The 20,322-nt window shown below is 46.1% G+C and overlaps 1 protein-coding gene across 15 annotated transcripts in view; it reads left to right on the forward strand.

The window, feature by feature from the left end:
- Window positions 1–20,322, forward strand: part of ODF2 (outer dense fiber of sperm tails 2) — a 46,116-nt gene that overhangs the window by 2,335 nt on the left and 23,459 nt on the right. For 2 of the 15 annotated variants that reach the window (XR_011559692.1, XM_070758778.1), the window contains exons 2-10: window positions 1,229–1,304; window positions 5,150–5,275; window positions 7,763–7,933; window positions 9,524–9,705; window positions 12,123–12,252; window positions 14,615–14,746; window positions 17,083–17,157; window positions 18,172–18,243; window positions 18,395–18,511. Coding sequence is in view for 14 of the 15 variants with exons in the window: in XM_070758778.1 (XP_070614879.1) it covers window positions 1,229–1,304; window positions 5,150–5,275; window positions 7,763–7,933; window positions 9,524–9,705; window positions 12,123–12,252; window positions 14,615–14,746; window positions 17,083–17,157; window positions 18,172–18,243; window positions 18,395–18,511 (1,081 nt within the window). In the remaining variant the exon portion in view is untranslated. Of the gene's footprint in view, window positions 1–1,228; window positions 1,305–3,039; window positions 3,203–5,149; window positions 5,276–7,762; window positions 7,934–9,523; window positions 9,706–12,122; window positions 12,253–14,614; window positions 14,747–17,082; window positions 17,158–18,171; window positions 18,244–18,394; window positions 18,512–20,322 lie in introns of those variants that run through there. The other 13 variants (XM_070758784.1, XM_070758786.1, XM_070758785.1 and 10 more) reach the window with 13 other exon arrangements.

The following is a 20,322-nucleotide window of genomic DNA, read 5'->3' on the forward strand; positions in this document are numbered from 1 at the left end:
ATTGATTTATAAATTAATCTTGCAGTGCTAAATATCAACAAAAAATTTTTTTGAACAATGGATAGTTTGCAAAATATTATTCCTAATCCTAATTCCATAGTTTTTCCTCACAATTATACATTATATTTATTCTTTTAATTCCTTAATTAAAACGGCTGGCTGGGGAATTCTGGGAGTTGAAGTCCAAATATCTTCAAGTTGCTAAGGTTGGGAAACACTGTTCTAGCTAGCTAGCTAGCTAGCTAATATCTTAGTTATATCTACATTTATTTATTTCTTAAATTTATTGGCTGTCAATCTGTGTGTTTTATAATCCTAAAAAAAATAAAAATTCTATACATATATGTGAAAACATGTTAAAACTAAGAGATTGGGCGACATAGAAGTCAAATAAATAAATAATAAATAAATAAATAATTTGTTAACTATTTCAAAGCCAGGATGATCCCCCCCCCCCCCCCCAAAAAAAATCTGTGGGATGGGTGTGCACTTGAAATAGAACTACAGGTAATCCTCGATTTATGGCCACAATTGAGCCCAAAACTTCTGTTGATAAGTAAGACAGCAGTTAAGTCAGTTTTGATCAGTCTTAACGATCAATGCTGCCACTGTTGTTAAGTGAACTGATGCAGTTGTTAGTAACTCAGTTAATTGAATTTGGCTTCTCTATTGACCTTGTCAGAAGGTCACAAAAGAGGATCACATGACACTGTGATCCATCCTAAATATAAGGCAGTTAAGATGGCGCAGCAGGTAGAGCGCAGTACTGCAGGCCACTAAAGCTGACTGCTAGATCTGCAGGTCAGCGGTTCAAATCTCATCACCGGCTCAAGGTCGACTCAGCCTTCCATCCTTCTGAGGTGGGTCAAGTGAGGATCCGGATTGTGGGGGCAATAGGCTGGCTCTGTTAAAAAGTGCTATTGCTAACATGTTGTAAGCCGCCCTGAGTCTAAGTCTAAAAAACTCGAATAAATAAATAAATTTTGATCACAAGGTTGTGGGGCTGCTGCAATGTGGGGAGTCATACGTTGCTTTTTTCAGTGTCGTTAACCACAGACAGTTACTAAATGAGGCAGTGTAAAATCGACTCCCTGAAAACATTGCAAATTAAAAACTCTCAGAAAGAAATTTAAAAAGCTCTGTTAGGTGGTTTCTGGCCAGGAAATACTGAATTTCCTTGAAAAGCGCTAACTTCTCTCCCCCCACCCCCCCACCCCTTTGCTTCTAGATTGTCACCATCGATCAAGAGTGGAATAATCGTCTCAACCCAGAAACCCTGCACCCAAGAAAACGACGCGCCAACTGTAGGTTGCCACACCCGCCAGGTCTCCTATGAAATCCCTTTGGATATAACTTGACAGAACCGCACTAAACGCTTCCTTTTATATATAAGGGAGACTAGGATGGTCCCATTTCGGCCTTGTTCTGGCCTCATCAGCTAGCCACACCCTTTCCTTTACTGGGATTCGATCTGGTGAACTCTGCCTTGTAAAGCAGAGAACTAGCAGTTAGAGCTATCAGATCAGAACCCTTCCAGCCCTTCAGCTCATATATATATATATGCACATGTTTTTTTGCTGAATTTGAAAATTAAGGGAGACTAGGATAGATCTATTTTGGCCTTATTTTGGCCTCATCAGCTAGCCATACCCACTGGAGCTTGAACCTGCAACCTTTGCCTTATAAGGCAGAGAATTATCCTGTAGGCTACAGTATCCAAGCCCTTCAGCTCTGCACCAGGGAAGGGTTACATATTTTTGTGTCGAATCACCCTGGTGTATTGAAGGAACATCACAGCTCCTTATTTGCCTCTCGGCCCAACCCAGGACCATATATATATATATATATATATATGCAGATTGTTCTACGAAAACAAACATATATATATATATATATATATATATATATATATATATATATATATATATAAAAGGAAGCGTGTATATATATATATATGTACTACTCAAAAAAATAAAGGGAACACTTAAAAAACAACATAACTTCAAGTAAATCAAACTTCTCTGAAATCAAACTGTCCACTTAGGAAGCAACACTGATTGACAGTCAATTCCACATGCTGTTGTGCAAATGGCGTAGTTTGTGTAAATGAAATATTCAATGAGAATATTTAATTCATTCTGATCTAGGATGTGTTATTTGAGTGTTCCCTTTCTTTTTTTGAGCAGTATATATTTTTCTGGGGTTTCTTTATTTCAGGGTCAGATGGAGTTGTTTATACTGTTTGGATGGCGTGTAGGAAGCTTTGCGATAGCCAGCGTGACCTGGGGAGAAATCTTCATTTGTTGCGTATCTAGGGACAAACGATGGTAGATTTCAAAGACAGGATGGAGTTGCCAAAAGTCTACGTAATGGGTGTCCACGTGAACCTGTCAAAAGTAATTGTCCAGGTTAAAAAAACCGGTGCTCCTAGATGTATATGGGAATCCTGAAATTCAGCGGATTCCAGGTGGTTTTGGACGTCCCCGGTGCGCATCGTTATGCATTATTGTGACACGCCAGTGAAAGAGAATGTGATTTGCTTGTGCTACAACTCTTTATATTTATTTGACTATTTAATTAATTAATTTGGTTGGGTTTCTATGCCGCCCTTCTCCGCAGACTCAGGGCGGCTTTAAGTCACAATGTAACCGGATGAGAACGTGTTTTCTTTTATATCGAAGAATTTGGAAGCCTTTTTTAAAAAAATGACATTGATTTTAAACGGCTTTATTTGAAATGGTTCGAACAAAAAACAGCGACTGCCGCAGCTACAACATTTTAAGCCGTGCTTAACAAGAACGGGAGATTTCGAAGGTTCGAATTCTACAATTCGTCTAGGGTTTGTTCTGTTTGCGCTCCTTCCTCGTCGAGGCACCGTACTGGCTCCGTGGCAGGTTAAATTTGTGGAACGTGGACAGTGAGGAAATGGCTCCGGAGGTTGGAAAGTTGGTCGGATGTTCTCTTTCAGTGGGCCCGTGGTTGTGTGTTTTTGTTCTGCCTTAGCGGCACCCGTGTTATTTCCGGTCTACTTATTCGCAGGTTGCCCTTCCCACCCCGTTGAATGCCCTTTCCTGCCTCCCCGAGGAGAAGCATGAAGAGCCGCTCCACCACTCCCCCTTTGCACGTCCACGTGGATGAAAGCACCCCTGTCCATGTCCATATTAAAAAGTGTCAGAAAACGCCGGCGGCGGCCAAAACCCAGGTAGGAAAGGGCAGCCGGGCGCCTTCCCGAGCTCTTGCCCCTCCCTGCGAGTCCGGGCTCTGCTTTGTGGCTGCTCTTCGGTGTCCGTGCCAACTTAACCCCCTCGCTGCTGTTGCTGCTGCTGCTTGAAGCTTCCGCTCTCTCTCTCTCTGTGCTGTAACTGTATAAAATCGGGGCGAGTGTTTCGGATCCGGTTTGTAATTCGTGGGCCCAGTTTTCTCCCATCAAAAATACCCTGCGTGGGGATTTTGCTCTGAATCGGCTCTGTTCCTCCAGATGGATGGCTCAATCAAAGCAATGGAAACTGCAGTTTAATGTTTCCAAATGTAAAATAATGCACTTGGGGAAAAGGAATCCTCAATCTGAGTATTGTATTGGCAGTTCTGTGTTAGCAAAAACTTCAGAAGAAAAGGATTTAGGGGTAGTGATTTCTGACAGTCTCATAATGGGTGAACAGTGCAGTCAGGCGGTAGGGAAAGCAAGTAGGATGCTTGGCTGCATAGCTAGAGGTTTAACAAGCAGGAAGAGGGAGATTGTGATCCCGCTAGATAGAGTGCTGGTGAGACCCCCATTTGGAATAATACTGTGTTCAGTTCTGGAGACCTCACCTACAAAAAGATATTGACAAAATTGAACGGGTCCAAAGACGGGCTACAAGAATGGTGGAAGGTCTTAAGCATAAAACGTATCAGGAAAGACTTCATGAACTCAATCTGTATAGTCTGGAGGACAGAAGGAAAAGAGGGGACATGACCGAAACATTTAAATATGTTAAAGGGTTAAATAAGGTCCAGGAGGGAAGTGTTTTTAATAGAAAAGTGAACACAAGAACAAGGGGACACAATCTGAGGTTAGTTGGGGGAAAGATCAAAAGCAACATGAGAAAATATTATTTTACTGAAAGAGTAGTAGATCCTTGGAACAAACTTCCAGCAGACGTGGTAGATAAATCCACAGTAACTGAATTTAAACAGGCCTGGGATAAACATAGATCCATCCTAAGATAAAATACAGAAATAGTATAAGGGCAGACTAGATGGACCATGAGGTCTTTTTCTGCCGTCAGACTTCTATGTTTCTATGTTTCTCTCTGTCACTGAGCTGACAGAGGACAAAGCTTGGAGGAGGAGGAAGAAGAGGAAGAGGAGGAGAAACTTAGTGGGGTTGTGTGAATTTCCTACCGATCAGCTAGCTCGTGGAGGATGGAGGGAATAAAGTTCTGTTTACAAAGTTCAATGTGTCAAGAGGTTCCAAAACCGATTGAGGTTCTTAGGAGTTAATTTCGGATCTCTGGGGCTTTCCCCACACTTCCTTGACTTGTCTCATTGTGGGTTAGGTGTTGCTTAAGTCCCGATTTGTGTGGCTGTGCTTAAACTGAATTGCCTGCACTCTTGGGAAGGCCCTGAGGTCCTCAGACCTCCCCTTAGAGACCTTGCCTAAATGATACAGGGGTGGGGTGGGGTTTCCCCCCCCTTCAGCTGCTCCAGGCTTCTATCTGGAAGAACCCAAGGGCAGGACTGTGTCTCTCCAGCTGCCACACGCTCCAAATTGCCCCCCAATCTAATCCTCCCAGGGTAACTAAGGCCTGCCTTGCATCACAAGAGGCTAGGCAACCTCGGTGATGTCACAATGGCCGTGGCTAACCCAGCCCAATGCTCCTGCCAGCCTGTGCCCATACTCTCCTAGCTATGCGGTACCTATATTTCTTTTTCCTGAGCGTGGTTACTGAGACTGGTCTGTGATGTAGAATGTGACGCTTTTTTCTGTGGTACAGTTCTCGGCATGCCTCCGGGCAACAGGGTGGGGCGGGGGCGGGGGGCGGAAAAAAAAAAACACCCACGGTTTGCTTTGCAGAGTCTCGCCTGCGGTCGCCATCCTGGGAGGGGGGAACTCGAGGCTCAAAAGCCGCCTCCCTTCTTCTCCTCTTCCCCGCCCCTTCTCCCACAGCAGAGGCACAAGCAGAAAATGAAAGGGGATACCGTGAATGTGCGCCGCAGTGTCCGAGTAAAAACTAAAGTCCCCTGGATGCCCCCAGGCAAAACATCTTGCAGAGAATCATCGTACAAGTGGGAGGTAGGCAAAAAAAGACTATGCCCCAAACCATCCCTGCAGCCAGGCCAGCTCCCTTGGTTCCTCCCAAGGAGCCTGGACTCGGAAGAATGTTTTTGGGAGGGAGGGGGGGGCTACCTTGCACAAACAGGGTGGCTGCATCTGTCTAAACCAGTGATGGTGAACCCATGGCATGGGTACCACAGGTGGCACACGGAGCCATACCTGCTGGCACGTGAGCTGTTGCCTTAGCTCAGCTCCAATGTGCATGTCCAGATGATTTTTGGTCACGCGGAGGCTCCGGGAGGGCGTTTTTGGCACCCAGGGAGCCTTCAGAGCGTGTGGGGCAGGGAGTTTTTACTCTACCCCCGGCTACAGGGAAGCCTTTGGAGCCTGGGGAGGGCGAAACACGAGCCAGCTGGGCCCACTAGAAATTAGGAAACAGGTCATCAAGGGCCTCCAGGGGGCGGGGGAAGCTGTTTTCACCCTTCACAGGCATTGAATTAAGGGTGTGGGCACTCGAGCATGCGCAATAGTGCATGTGCAACGTCTTTCGGCACATGGCGGGGGGGAAGGTTCGCCATCACTGATCTAAACTAACGGTCCCCAAACGGCTTGGCAATCTGGTGGGGAGAGGAGAGGGGAAGTGGCCCCATCGCTTATACAAGTCGAGCTACGGTGCGCGCACCGGGCTGATGCTCGCGCAAGCCGAGCTGCACATAACCAATTGTGCGGGCCAGCCGGCAAACGCACCACAAGTGGGTGGCGGCTCGCGGGCTGAAGACTCTGGTTTAAAAACCACCTGGGTTGTTTATCTCTCAGATACCGAGGGTGGAGGGCAAATAGAGCGGAGGGAGTGGAAGGGAGGGGGGAACATAGATACACTCGATTGTGTGGCCTGGTTTCTGGGGCGCTGTGGTTCAACTGAACCGCGGCTCGGGTTGGGGGACCCCCAGTGTAACCTTCCTCTTGTGGAGAGGGGGAGGGAGGAGGAAGAGAAATGGTTGGGTTTAGGGACTAAGCCACGCGTTTCCGCCCTCCCGATTGCTCTTTTTAATTAAAATACAGACATTAAAGTATATAGACATTAAAATAACGTAAAATACAGGCTGCCAACACTAAAATACAGAAAACAAAATACAAAAGCAGAACTAAACTAGACGAGACTCCACCGCCCCCCTAAAAAAAGTTTAAAAAGAAAAACCAAAACAAAGACATACATAAATTATCCTGACACACACTTGAATACTGATAAATATATTTCAAAGATAATTCCTGTAACATCCCGCCCCCCCCCCCCCCCACACCTTGTGGTTGTGGTCGTTGTTGTTATTTATTGTATTTATATGCTGCTCATTCGGAAACGGACTCAGAGCGGCTGACAACAGTTATAAATAAACAATAGTAAACAAAACAAAAAACCCCCAGTAAAAATACAACAATAAAACCCGCAGTATGATAAAAGTGATAATATCATTAAAAACCAGGCATACATTACAGTCACTCTAATTCTAATTCCAGACCTTAACAGCTTTCCAGAAGATCAGTAGGGGGGAGATTTAGTGCAGATCTCTGGGGGCAGTTGGTTCCACAGGGTCGGAGCCGCCACGGGGATGGCTCTTCCCCAAGATCCCGCCAACCGACATTGTTTGGTGGACGGGACCTGGAGAAGGCCGACTCTGGGCCCTTACTGGCCGCAGCGAGGTATGACGACAGAGGCGGTCCCGTAGTTGCAAAACAGGCACACAATGTATAAGTTTCTACAACATGGTTTATCCAACCCGCTTGGCCTGGCATCTGTCTACTAAACCCAGCAACAAGTAAAACCAATAGTAAAATTAAAGTTCAAATGTCCTTGACAGGCAGTCCTTGACTTATAACCAAAATCGAGCCCAACATTTCTGTCACTAAGCAAGACCGTTTTAAAGCGAGTTTTGCCCTCATTTTACAACCTTTTGCTGCCACAGACGTCAAGGGAATTCCTGCCATGTTTAAATTAGTAAAACAGTTGTTAAACGAATCTGGCTTATCAAAAAATCGCAAAAGGGGAACCGTCGCAAATAAAAGTCGGTTGACCAGCGCCTGAATTTTAATTCCGTGTCCTTGGAGATACGACGATCGTTAAGTGTGTAAAAAAAACCTACCAAGTGCCTTTTTTCCCCCACCGCCGCCATAACTTTGAACGGTCACTAAATGAACTGGCAAATCCAGGATTACCCATATTGTATTTCCCTCGTGGAAAGCCCCCCCCCCAGCAGATTTTAATCTATTCCAAGTCATCCCAAAGCTCTTCCGGGGCGTTTGGACACACCGTCCGTCGAAGAGGCGAGCCGCAGACGCTGCCTCCAGTCGGTCTCGCTCGCCGCCCTCCTTTCTCCCCCCACCTTCCGGCGGACTTCCCTTTTCCCACTCTTCCCCACCGCTTTGATTTCTGCAGGGCAGCCCAGCTTAGGGGAGGCTGCTCCGGGGTTTTGGGCTCTATCCTGTCTCGCTCTTGCCACCCTTAATCAGGGACCGACCCATCGCCTGGAAATCACCCCTCCAGATTCCGACAAGCTGCTGTCTGTGCTTCGCTTGAGTGATCTCTCCACCGACGAGGAGGACGCCATTCACTGCAAGATGAACAAATACGAGAAGAAGATCGATAGCTTACTCAATGTCGTGGGAACATTGAAAAACGAGGTGGGTGTCCAGCAAACCTGGAAAACGAGGAAAGTGGAATTATCAGGGAAATGGCAGTTTGGGAAATATCAGGGAATTATCAGAGAAATCGGCGGTTCGGGAAATAGGGAAATATCAGGGAAATTGGTGGTTCGTTGAAATATCGGAATTATCAGGGAAATCGTGAAAAAGACAGAATAAATTGGGGGTGGGGGGGACCAAACTGTATTAAAATGTTTAAAAGTCAGGGGAAAATCACGCTTTAAAAAAAGGATCGCGCTGCTTGGCAGGGTCAAGCAAAAATGACCATAACTGTGGCAACAACTTGCTTCCCCAGCTACCGATATTTCTCCATGGCTTAGCCATTTGGTAGGATGTCATCTACTACTGCGCCTTAACTAGATCGTTACAGGGAAATATCAGGGGATTTCAAAATGCTTTCCCACTGGACAGCCTGGGTGGGGGAACTGTGCGCGGATTGTCCCAAAGGTGCTTCTGCCCCTACCCACTGAAGAGGCGCATATGCACAGAAAGCAAAATCTCACACGACGACGTTCAAGCGTGTGAGATTTCTCCAATTTTCAGCGTGCACAGAAGCAAAAAAACCCAGCAAAAATTGGCAAAATCTCACACATGCGAGCATCCTCACATGAGATTTTGCTTCCGGTGCCCGCGCAAAAGCCGAATCTTGCACCGGAGCGCACATGCATGTATGCCGGATGTGCCCCCGCCGATCACCGGGAGTCCTGGTGACGAGGAGCCCTTCTCTGATCCTGTTGACACAGACAAACCAGTGGCCTCAATGATTTTCTAAAAATGCAAATGACCTGTCTGCGAGGAAAATAAATATCCTTCCGTGCCTCACCATCCTGTCAGAGCTAACGAAACTTCTTGGATGGGAAGTGAAATGTCTTCGCAGAAAAACCAGGGCAAAACGGCTCCCCACCCATTTGCACCACTCAGGTGTGACCTCGAGGACACAGATTAAACCTCCAAGTGGCCTCAACAACTCTCTGAAAGGACGCAAATAACCAGCTGTCTGCAAAGAGTGTAAGCCAGGGGTGAAATGCTCCCGGTTTGCTCATACGTGTCGGTCGTCAGAGAGCTGGTTGTGAAGGCAACACGAGGCTCTGCCTACCCGACATTTGGGTTCTTTTACCCCCTGCACATGCGCAAAGCGTTCTGAGCATGCACAGAGGGTTAAAAAACCCAAATGGCGACGGGTGGGTGGGGCCTCACGCTGCCTCTGCGACTGGCTCTCCGACAACCAACAGGCACGTGTTTAATCTGTGCACATTCTCGCTTGATGCTCCAACAATAGCCAGCCATCATATGTTCATCCCATCTACTTGATCCCGTGCCTCCATGTCCTTCAAATCTTGCTGGAATTTCTCCCCTTGCTCATCATTGACTGCACCAAGATTTTCGAGGAAGTTAGCAAGATGGCTATGTTAAAAATCCAATTCTATATTCTCATAAGGTGTAGAGAAAAAAACTTAATGTAGTAGAAGAAAACTAACTACAGTTTTGAAACCAGCCTGCCTAATTAACTATAAAACAGCTAAAAAAAAATCAAATTTAACTGAAATTGTGTTACAAATTGTTCCCCAGTGTTGTCCGCAGGTCAAGATGCCCAAAGTTGGCGGCGGGACGGGCTGTGTGGCCAAGCGTCTTCTGGAGGAGCAGAAGGACGAATTGGACGAGGTCACTCAAGAGCTGGTAGAGACCGAGCACGAGAACACAGTCCTCCGTCGCAACATTGAAAGGATGAAGGAGGAAAAAGATCTCAGCATGTAATGAAATGTTGGTCAACTTGGGGTTGGGGTGGACCACCAAGCAATGGTCTTCTCTAAAATTAAAAAAAAAATAGAACAGGGGTCTTGACAACTTTACGATGTGTGGACTCCAACTCCCAGAATTCTTCAGCCGGCCACGATGTGGATTGGACAACGTGCTGACCAGCTGAAGAATTCTGGGAGTTGGAGTCATAAAGTTGCCTGCTATAGAACCTCTTTCGTTTGGCTTTAACTCTGTGTCCCAAGGATATTTTTTCAGGAGGCAACTGAACTTCCTTGGTTTCTTCCCCCCTTTTGAAGACATGTTCTCATCCAAGAAGCTTTTATTATTATTATTATTTATTAGATTTGTATGCCGCCCCACCCCGCAGACTCGGGGCAGCTCACAACAGTCATCAAAACAATACATAATGACAAATCTAATAATTAGAATCTAAAATAGCAATTATATATATAAAAATCTGAAAGAGAAACCTCAGTAAATAAAAGCATACATACAGTCGTATTGTGCACAGAAACTACATAGGCAAGGGGAAAGTGTCTCAGTTCCCCCAAGCTTGACGACAGAGATGGGTTTTGAGGAGTTTACGAAAGGCAAGGAGGGTGGGGGCAGTCCTAATCTCCGGGGGGAGCTGATTCCAGAGGGTCGGAGCCGCCACAGAGAAGGCTCTTACCCTGGGTCCCGCCAGACGGCATTGTTTAGTCGAAGGGACCCGGAGAAGACCAACTCTGTGGGACCTAACCGGTCGTTGGGATTTGTGCGGCAGAAGGCGGTCTCGCAGATAATCTGGTCCGGTGCCATGAAGGGCTTTATAGGTCATAACCAACACTTTGAATTGTGACCGGAAACTGATCGGCAACCAATGCAGACTGCGGAGTGTTGGAGTAACATGGGCATATTTGGGAAAGCCCATGATTGCTCTCGCAGCTGCATTCTGCACGATCTGAAGTTTCCAAACACTCTTCAAAGGTAGCCCCATGTAGAGAGCGTTACAGTAGTCAAACCTCGAACTTCTTCAGCTCTGAATGGATGGTAGTGGGGAATGAAAGGATTTATACTCCTTGCAGACAGCTGGTGATTTGCATCCTTTTAGAGAGTCGTTGAGGCCGCTTGGAGGTCGATCTGTGTCCTCGGGGTCACCTGACGGGTGCAAATAGTTGTAGACCCTTCTTGGAACTGTTGAAAGGACCGTATTGTAGACTCTTGTTAGATCTTTCAGCAGTTCCAAGAAGACTCCACACTTTTTTTGCGCCACTTAGGTGAACCTGAGCACACAGATAAACCTCCAAGCAGCCTCAGTGACTCTCTAAAATGATGCAAACGACCACCTGTCTTCTATAAATCCTTCCATTCCCCACTACCATCCAGCCAGAGCTGAAGAAGCTTCTTTGAGGAGAAGCGAAACATCTTCAAAGAAAAACAGAAAGTCCAGTTGCCTCTTGGGTGGTGGGGGGGAGGGGAATGCATCTTTGGGATGACAGCGCATTGTGTTGTGTAGGCCAAGCTTTTGGCCTTGGGGATCGTGGTGCGATCTTCAGCCCACCCCTTGCTTTTTATCTAGAGCAGTGTTTTTCAACCAGTGTGCCGTGGCACACTAGTGTGCCGTGAGACATGGTCAGGTGTGCTGCGAAGCTCAGAGAGAAAGAAAGCAAGAGAGAGAGAAAGCAAGAGAGAAGGAAAGAGAACGAGAAAGAAAGAGAGAGAGAGCAAGAGAGAGAAAGAAAGCAAGAGAGAGTAAGAGAGGGAGGGAAGGAGAGAGAGAGAAAGACATAGAGGGACATAGGGAGGGAGAGAGAAAGAGAGCAAAAAAGAGAGGAAGGAAGAGAAAGAAAGAGGGATGGAGAGAGAGAGAAAGAAAGAGGAAGGAAGGGAGAGAAAGAGGGAGGGAGAAAGAAATAAAGTGAAGGGGAGGAAGAGAGAGAATTATTTTGTCCAAACTTTTTTTAGCCCCCCTCCCCCCCCCCCACTCAATGTGCCCCAGGGTTTCGTAAATGTAAAAAATGTGCCGCGGCTCAAAAAAGGTTGAAAATCACTGATCTAGAGACCGGCCCCATGATGGCAAACCTATGGCATGAGTGCTAGAGGTGGCACGCGGAGCCATATCTGCCGGCACATGAGCCGTTGCCTTAGCTCCACTCTAGCATGCTGGCCAGCTGATTTTCCGCTTGTGCAGAGGCTCCGGGAGGGCATTTTTGGCCTCTGGAGCCCAATTTTTGCCCTCCCTGGACTCCAGGAAAGCCACTGAAGCCTGGGGATGGTGGAAAATGGGCCTCCGATGAAAAAAAGGCTTGCCATCACTGGTGGCCAGCCTATGAAAAGAGGAGCTCTATTCCCTTGCCCACCCCTCTTAAGGTCTTACAAGCTGCCCCTTCTCCTTCCACACTCTGGCATTCACGCGTTCTTTCGTTTTCAGCCTCCAGAAACGGCATCTGTTACATGAGAAGGAGTGTTTGATGTCCAAGCTGGTGGAGGCCGAACTGGATGGGGCAGCCGCTTCCAAACAGATCCAGGCCTTGAAAGACGTGATTGGGAAGCTGAAAACGGTACGGCTGCAATTGGGAGCGGCCTTCCCGCGGATATGTGGCCTTTTGGGGCCGCTGCGGATCGTAGTAGCCCTCGTCTTGCAACAGTTTCATTTAGCGGCCGTTTGAAGTTACGGCAACGCTGGGAAAAGGGCCCCACAACTGTTTTTTCTACACTTAACGGCCTTCGTGGCCTCCCCCGTAGCCTCGCGGTCAAAGCTCGGCAAAGGGATTCATGGTTATGACCGTTGCTGTGTCCCAAGGTCATGTGATCCTTTTTGCAACCAGCAGAGTCAAGTCGTGAAGTCGGATTGACTTAATTGTGTTATCGAACGGTTCACTTAACAATGGTGGCCAGAAAGGTTGTAAAACAAGGCAAAACTCGCTTAAGAAATGTCTCGCTTTAACAGCAGAAATGCTAGGCTCCGTCGAAGCCGTAAGTTGAGTGAATTGTGCAGTTGTTAGGAGAAGCTGGCTTTCCTTCCTTGGCGTTGCTTGTCAACGGGAAGGTCACAAATGACAACCACATGAATCTGAAGTGCGGCAACCGTTGTAAATGGACGGTTGTCAGGCACCCAAATTTGAATCCCGTTGTTGTGGCCGGTTGGCTGCCAGCCCCTCCAGCAGCTGAATCAGATGAGAAGAGAAGATGAGTTGGGGGAAAGATCAAAAGCAACGTGAGAAAATATTATTTTACTGAAAGAGTAGTAGATCCTTGGAACAAACTTCCAGCAGACGTGGTTGGTAAATCCACAGTAACCGAATTTAAACATGCCTGGGATAAACATAGATCCATTGTAAGATAAAATACAGGAAATAGTATAAGGGCAGACTAGATGGACCAAGAGGTCTTTTTCTGCCGTCAGTCTTCTATGTTTCTATGAGAAGGCCTGGGAGTCAGGGCCAGCATCAAAGCAACCTGAGAGCTCTGAGCTGTTCTGTCTGACCAGACCAGTGTTTCCCAACCTTGGCAACTTGAAGAAATTTGGACTTCAACTCCCAGAATTCCCCAGCCAGCGACCGTCAGTCTCTACCTGATTCCTCTGATAGGCCCATGAGCCGATGATGCTCAGACAGACCCGGTTCCTGCTGTTCAGAGTCTGTGATTAAAGGAGCTGGCTGTGATCCTACCGCAACACGAGGGGGGAGAAGGAATGGAACTGGCAGCGAGAGAGAGAGAGAGAGACTGGGCCATTTGTCAGCCCTCAGATGGAGAGACCACAGGTCCCGGGTCTGGAGGAGGCTGATGAAGAAGAGGAAGAACAGCTGGATCCAGTGTCTGACGCAGGGATATGCAGAAGGCGGACAAGAATTTATAGTTATAGTTTATAGTTTTATTATATTTGTATGCCGCCCCTCTCCGAAGAATCGGGGCGGCTCACAACAACAGCAATACAGTATACAAAGTACAAATCCAATCTAAGTTAAAAACAATTTAAACCCCATAAATATTAAAAAACGATCATTACTGCACAGTCATACCATTCTCATATATTACAGTCAGAAAAAAGGTGGTGCTGGGGGGACAAGATTGTTAATTCCCCCCATGCCTGGCGACATAGATAGGTCTTCAAAATCTTGCGGAAGGCGGGAAGTGTAGGGGCAATTCGATTCTCCGGGGGGGAGTTGATTCCAGAGGGCTGGGGCCACCACAGAGAAGGCTCTTTCCCTGGGTCCCGCCAAACGGCATTGTTTAGTCGACGGGACACGGAGAAGGCCAACTCTGTGGGACCTAATTGGCAGTGGAAATGGGGTGTCCAGCAAACCTGGGAAACCAGGGAATTATCAGGGAAATCGGCGGTTTGGGAAGTATCAGGGAATTTGTGAAAAAAATGGAATAAATCAGGGAAATAAACCAAACTGCATTAAAATGTTTAAAAGTCAAGGAAAAATCGTATAAAGAAAAAAAACAGATCGTGCTGCCTTGAAGAGTCAAGCAAAAATGAGCATAACTGTGGCAACAACTTGCTACTGATATTTCTCCACGGCTTAGCCGTTTGGTATGACGTCATCTATGACTGCCTTAACTAGATCGCAAATTACAGGGAAACGTCAGGGAAATATCAGGGAATTTCAAAATGCTTTCCCCCCTGGACACCCTGGTCGTATTTGGGGAGCTGGGTCAGAACACCCATGCCACAGGGATTCTGCAAAGTTTCTTAAGTACAGGAACCAGGCGTCGGTTTCTTTTTTTGTCAGTGTTGTAACTTTGAACGGTCGCTAAACAGACGGTTGTAAGCCGAAGGGTTGTGAGGGCCCTTAGTAGAGCCATCCCTTCGACTGTGGGTTTGTGAATGTGTCAGATTGAAAAAGGGCATTTTAACGTGGAATTTCTTTTTCCCTCCCGCCTTCTTTTGTGAAACCCGATCTTCCGGAACTGCAGGAGAAGAATATGACCGTTTCGGACATCAACACCCTGACTAGGCAGAAAGAGTTGTTGCTACAGAAGTTGAGCACTTTCGAAGACACGAACCGCACTCTTCGAGACTTGCTCCGAGAGCAACACAGCAGGGAGGTGAGCGAGGCTTTTATTGTTATTATTTATTAGATTTGTATGCCGCCCCTCTCCGAAGACTCGGAGCGGCTCACAACAACAAAACAGTACAAATCCAATAGTTAAAAACAATTTAAAACCCCTTAATATAAAAAACAGTCATACATCTTTTGAGTGTCTGGCAATTCTTTGGCCCCCAACCAGCCTCTCATTTTAGAAAAATCAACATTTCTGACTGGAATATCAGGATCGGCGTTCTGGTGAATACTAAACAGATCCGATCCTGCAAATTCTTTTCAAGCTCCACTCCACCCTCCCTCCCTTCCCGAGAAACTTATAGCATGTAAGGCAGTGATGGCAAACTTATGGCACGGGTGCCACAGGTGGCACATGGAGCCATTGCCCTAGCTCATCTCCAACATGCACGTGTGTGCCGGCCAGCTGATTTTTAGCTCGCACAGAGGCTCTGGGAGGGCGTTTTTGGCTTCCAGAGAGCCTCCAGAGGAATGGGGGGAGAACGTTTTTACCCTCTCCCAGCTCCAGGGAAGCCTTTGGAGCCTGGGGAGGACAAAACATGAGCCTCCTGGGCTCACCAGAAGTAGGGAAAGAGGCCGTTTCTGGCCTCCAGGGGGTGGGGGGAAGCTGTTTTTGCCCAGGTACAGTAGTACCTCTAGATACGAGCTGCTCTACATGCATTTCAAGATACGAGCCACGAGGGGAGAGACATTTCTGTTCTAGTTCCGAGCTGAAATTCGGGATACATGCCGAGCGTCCACTAGGTGGCGCAAGAATCCTTGCTTTTGGTTATCTCGGAGGGGAAAAACAACTTGTTCCAGATACAAGTTGCCTCGAGATACAAGCTCCCTTATGGAACGAATTATGCTTGTATCTAGGGGTACTACTGTATTGGATTATGGGTGTGGGCACTCACGCACGCACAATAGCGCACACCCACTCTCTTTCGGCAGTGAAGGTTTGCCATCACTGATCTAAGGCATTTGCAACATCTCTCCCACCCCCAGTACAGAACCCAGAAGTGTGGTGAAGTTTGACAGGGAGCATTAAGGTGGTGTAGATTAGGAGTTGTGTGGTGGCCTAGAGCAGTGTTTCCCAACCTTGGCAACTTGAAGATATTTGGACTTCAACTCCCACAATTCCCCAGCCAGCAAATGCTGGCTGGGGAATTCTGGGAGTTGAAGTCCAGATATCTTCAAGTTGCCAAGGTTGGGAAACACTGGCCTAGGGGTGGAGCTCTGACCTCACAATCAGGAGGCTGTGACTTCGATCCTAGATAGAGGCACATATTTCTCTCTCTGGGCACAATGTGAATATACACTGCTCAAAAAAATAAAGGGAACACCACTTATACAACAGAATATAACTCCAAGTAAATCAAACTTCTGTGAAATCAAACTGTCCACTTAGGAAGCAACACTGGTTGACAATCAATTCCACATGCTGTTGTGCAAATGGAATAGTTGTGCAAATGAAATATTCAATGAGAATATTTCATCCATTCACATCTAGGATGTGTTCTTTGAGTGTTCCATTTATTTTTTGAGTATATATCCGTTGAACAAAACTCATTGGCAACAAGGGAGGGCAATGGGCCAGTAACCCTCTTAGCTCCATTCAATTACCCAGATGCCATCCCATAAAGAATTATTATTATTATGTCAGTACAACACAGCAACGAGATCACTAGGCTGGATTTCGTATTTCATCACCAGTCGGGCGCTTCCCAAGCACCTAGGACTGCGTGATGTAGCGGCGAATTATGTTTGCCAATCCCAGTAAAGCGGCCTTTTGCAATTGACAGAGGGAGATTTTGTCAATTCCAATGGTTTTCAAATGTCCGCTGAGATCCTTTGGCACTGCGCCCAGCGTGCCAAGTATTATTATTATTATTATTATTATTATTATTATTATTATTATTTTATTAGATTTGTATGCCGCCCCTCTCCGTAGATTCGGGGCGGTTCAGAGCAGTGATAAAAACAGTATACAATAGCAAATCTAATACTGTATTAAAGTCTAAATTATGGGATTGTTAAAAGAGGGTGATGATTGATAGAAACAAGATCTTCATTTAGGCGATGATTAAGGTGGTGTAAATTACTTTACAGTGTGACATTTTGGTGGGAGGCGCTGGGTCGTAAGATTTTTGCCCTCGCTGGTTTGTTCATTGCAAGGGTTTGCACGGCTAAGAGGTATCGGTGGCCCCTAAAATACGAGTCCTATTTTTCAGGAGCCATGTAAAAACTTCTCCAAACTAGAAAGCCAAAAGGAGAAATACTTCCTTTGTCTGTGCATCATCCCCACTGGGGTGGCTTGTTTTTTCCCCCACTCTTTTACAGAAGGATGCGCAAAAGTTGACAGATCAGCAATCTGCCCTGATGAAAAAGCTAACCGAGGCCGATACAGAGAAAGCGGTAAATATACATACTAAATTTACTATATACATATGTATACATATAGATACATACCAGGGGTGGGTTCTTTACTTTTCTCACTCCCGGTGCACTTTGGAACTTTTGACTAGGGGAGACATGATAGCAGTGTTCTAACATCTCAAGGGTTGCCACAAAGAAGAGGGAGTCAAACTATTCTCCAAAGCACCTGAGGGTAGAACAAGAAGCAATGGGTGGAAACTAAACAAGGAGAGAAGCAACGTAGAACTAAGGAGGAATTTCCTGACAGTGAAAACAATTAATCCGTGGAACAGCTTGCCTCCGGAAGTTGTGAATGCTCCAACACTGGACGTTTTTAAGAAGATGTAGAATAACCAATTGTCTGAAGTGGTGTAGGGTTTCCTGCCCAAGCAGGAGGTTGGACTAGAAGACCTCCAAGGTCCCTTCCAACTCTATTATTGTGTTACATTACTCAAGTGTTGAGTTTTCTTGCCAACGTACCAATAACACTTCAATAACATTTTTTATTATTTATAATGATTGTTTATGTTTTTTTATATGTTTGTTTTAAATTGGGAGTGGCAGGTGGTGCTCTAGGCCCAGGGAAATCCCCCTCCATACCTGATCTGGCCGAAATAATCTGTTTTAAATTTGTAGGGGTCTTTCCCTCCCCTTCCCCCCAGTCTGCTTTTGCAAGGCATGTCACCTGTATTTTCAATAGCTGTGTTCTTACACAGCAAACTACCATTTCACTACCTGACCCTTGACGCCTGCATTTTCTGAGTCCCCTCCTGTGTATAATTGTCTTGGATACTCTGTTTTATTATGCTTGCAATTTGACCTCTTCCTTCCTTCCTTCCTTCCTTCCTTCCTTCCTTCCTTCCTTCCTTCCTTCCTTCCTTCCTTTTTTCCTTCCTTCTTTCCTTCCTTCCTTCTTTCCTTCCTTCCTTCCTTCCTTTTTTCCTTCCTTCCTTTTTTCCTTCCTTCCTTTTCTCCTTCCTTCCTTCCTTCCTTTTTTCTTTTTGGATTTTGCAGCAATTAATCAAGAAGCTACAAGATAAAGAAAAGGAAGTGGATGATTTACAGGTTCAAATACAGACCGAAAAGGTACGTTCTCCCTCTTGTGGGGTGTTTAGAGAGGGGATAAGTAATGCAAAGGAGGGGGGGGGGGGTTGTGTGTGTCTGCTTGTGTAGGTCACGGAGTTTACAATCAAAGACTTTTTTTGACGCATTCTGTGTTTCATTTTTTGCCTTTTAGGATCAAGCCAAAACGGCCGCTGAACTCTCAAAGTCTATGGAAGCTGTGAGGGGTCATTTACAAGCACAACTGCGGAATAAGGAAGCTGAGAATCACCGCCTGGAAATCCAGATCCGGGTACGGTGCCTTGTCCTTCTTTGGGGACGGGGGACCCCCAGTGATAACCAGTGTAACCAGCTATGGAATTCTGGGAGTTGAAGTCCAAATATCTTCAACTTGCCAAGGTTGGGAAACACTGGACTAGACCAGTGATTTTCAACCTTTTTTGAGCCATGGCACATTTTTTACATTTACGAAACCCTGGGGCACATTGAGCGGGGGGTGGGGGGGGTGGAGCTAAAAAAAGTTTGGACAAAAAAAATTCTTTCTCTCTCTCTCTTCCTCCCCTTCGCTCTATTTCTTTATCCCTCCCTCTTTCTCTCCCTTCCTCTTTCTTTCTCTCTCTCCATCCCTCTTTCTTTCTCTTCCTTCCTTCCTCTCTTTTTTGCTCTCCTTCTCTCTCCCTCCCTCTATGTCTTTCTCTCTCTCTCCTTCCCTCCCTCTCTTTCTCTCTCTCTTGCTTTCTTTCTCTTTCTTTCTCTCTCTTTCTTTCTCTTCTCTTTCCCTCTCTCTTGCTTTCTCTCTCTCTCTCTTTCCCTTTCTTGCTTTCTTTGTCTCTCTTGCTTTCTTTCTTTCTCTCTTGCTTTCTCTCTCTCTCTTGCTTTCTTTCTCTTTTGCTTTCTCTCTCTCTCTTGCTTTCTTTCTCTCTGAGCTTCACGGCACACCTGACCATGTCTCGCGGTACACTAGTGTGCCGTGGCACACTGGTTGAAAAACACTGGATTAGACGACCAGTCAGCAATTAGATCCCAATTAATATTCAGACACAGAGATGAGAAGTATATTAGTCAACTTGTTGAAAGCCACAAATTAAAGCAAAGGATGTCGTTCGACTGCCAAAATTCAAAATAAGTGGCAAAATTGATAAGGAATGTTCCAAAACAGAGTTGCAACTTGGACTGTGTCGTGTCAAGTGTTAGGGCCGACTGTTCTGACCTAGACTTTCTTAGAAAGAAGTCTTGCGTTTCTGCTGCTGCCTCTGCGTCGAAAATATGGTTGCCACAATGCAAAAAGGATGTTGAGACCCTAGAAAGAGTGCAGAGAAGAGCAAGAAAGATGATTAGGGGACTGGAGGCTAAACCATAGGAAGAACGGTTGCAGGAACCAGGCATGCCTGGTTTAATGAAAAGAAGGACCAGGGGAGACATGATAGCAGTCTTCCGATATCACAGGGGTTGCCACAAAGAGGAAAGAGTCACAACTATTCTCCAAAGCAATTGAGGGTAGAACAAGAAGCAACGGGTAGAAACTAAACAAGGCGAGAAGCAACTTAGAACTAAGGAGAAATTTCCTGAATAGTTAGCCCAATTAACGGCTTGTCTCCAAAAGTTGTGAATGCTCCAACACTAGAAGTTTTTAAGAAGATGTTGGATCTGTGTGAAGTAGTATAGGGTTTCCTGCCTAAGCATAGGGTTGGGCTAAAACAGGGCAAGGCAACATTGGCTCTTCTATGACATATGGACTTCAGCTTCCAGAATTCCTGAGCTCGCATGTCATAGAAGAGCCAACTTTCACTACCCCACGGACTAGAAGACCTCCAAGGTCCCTTCCAACTCTGTTGTTGTATTATTATTATTATTATTATTATTATTATTATTATTATTATTATTATTATTATTATGTCAGTACAACACAGCAAACGAGATCACGATGCTGGATTTCATATTTCATCACCAGTCGGGCGCTTCCCAAGCACCTAGGACTGCGTGATGTAGTGGCGAATTATGTTTGCCGATCCCAGTAAAGCGGCCTTTTGCAATTGACAGATGGAGATTTTGTCAATTCCGATGGTTTTCAAATGTCCGCTGAGATCCTTTGGTGCTGCGCCC

The sequence above is a fragment of the Erythrolamprus reginae genome, chromosome 8 (genome assembly GCF_031021105.1).
Source record: "Erythrolamprus reginae isolate rEryReg1 chromosome 8, rEryReg1.hap1, whole genome shotgun sequence".
Lineage (NCBI taxonomy): Eukaryota > Metazoa > Chordata > Lepidosauria > Squamata > Dipsadidae > Erythrolamprus > Erythrolamprus reginae.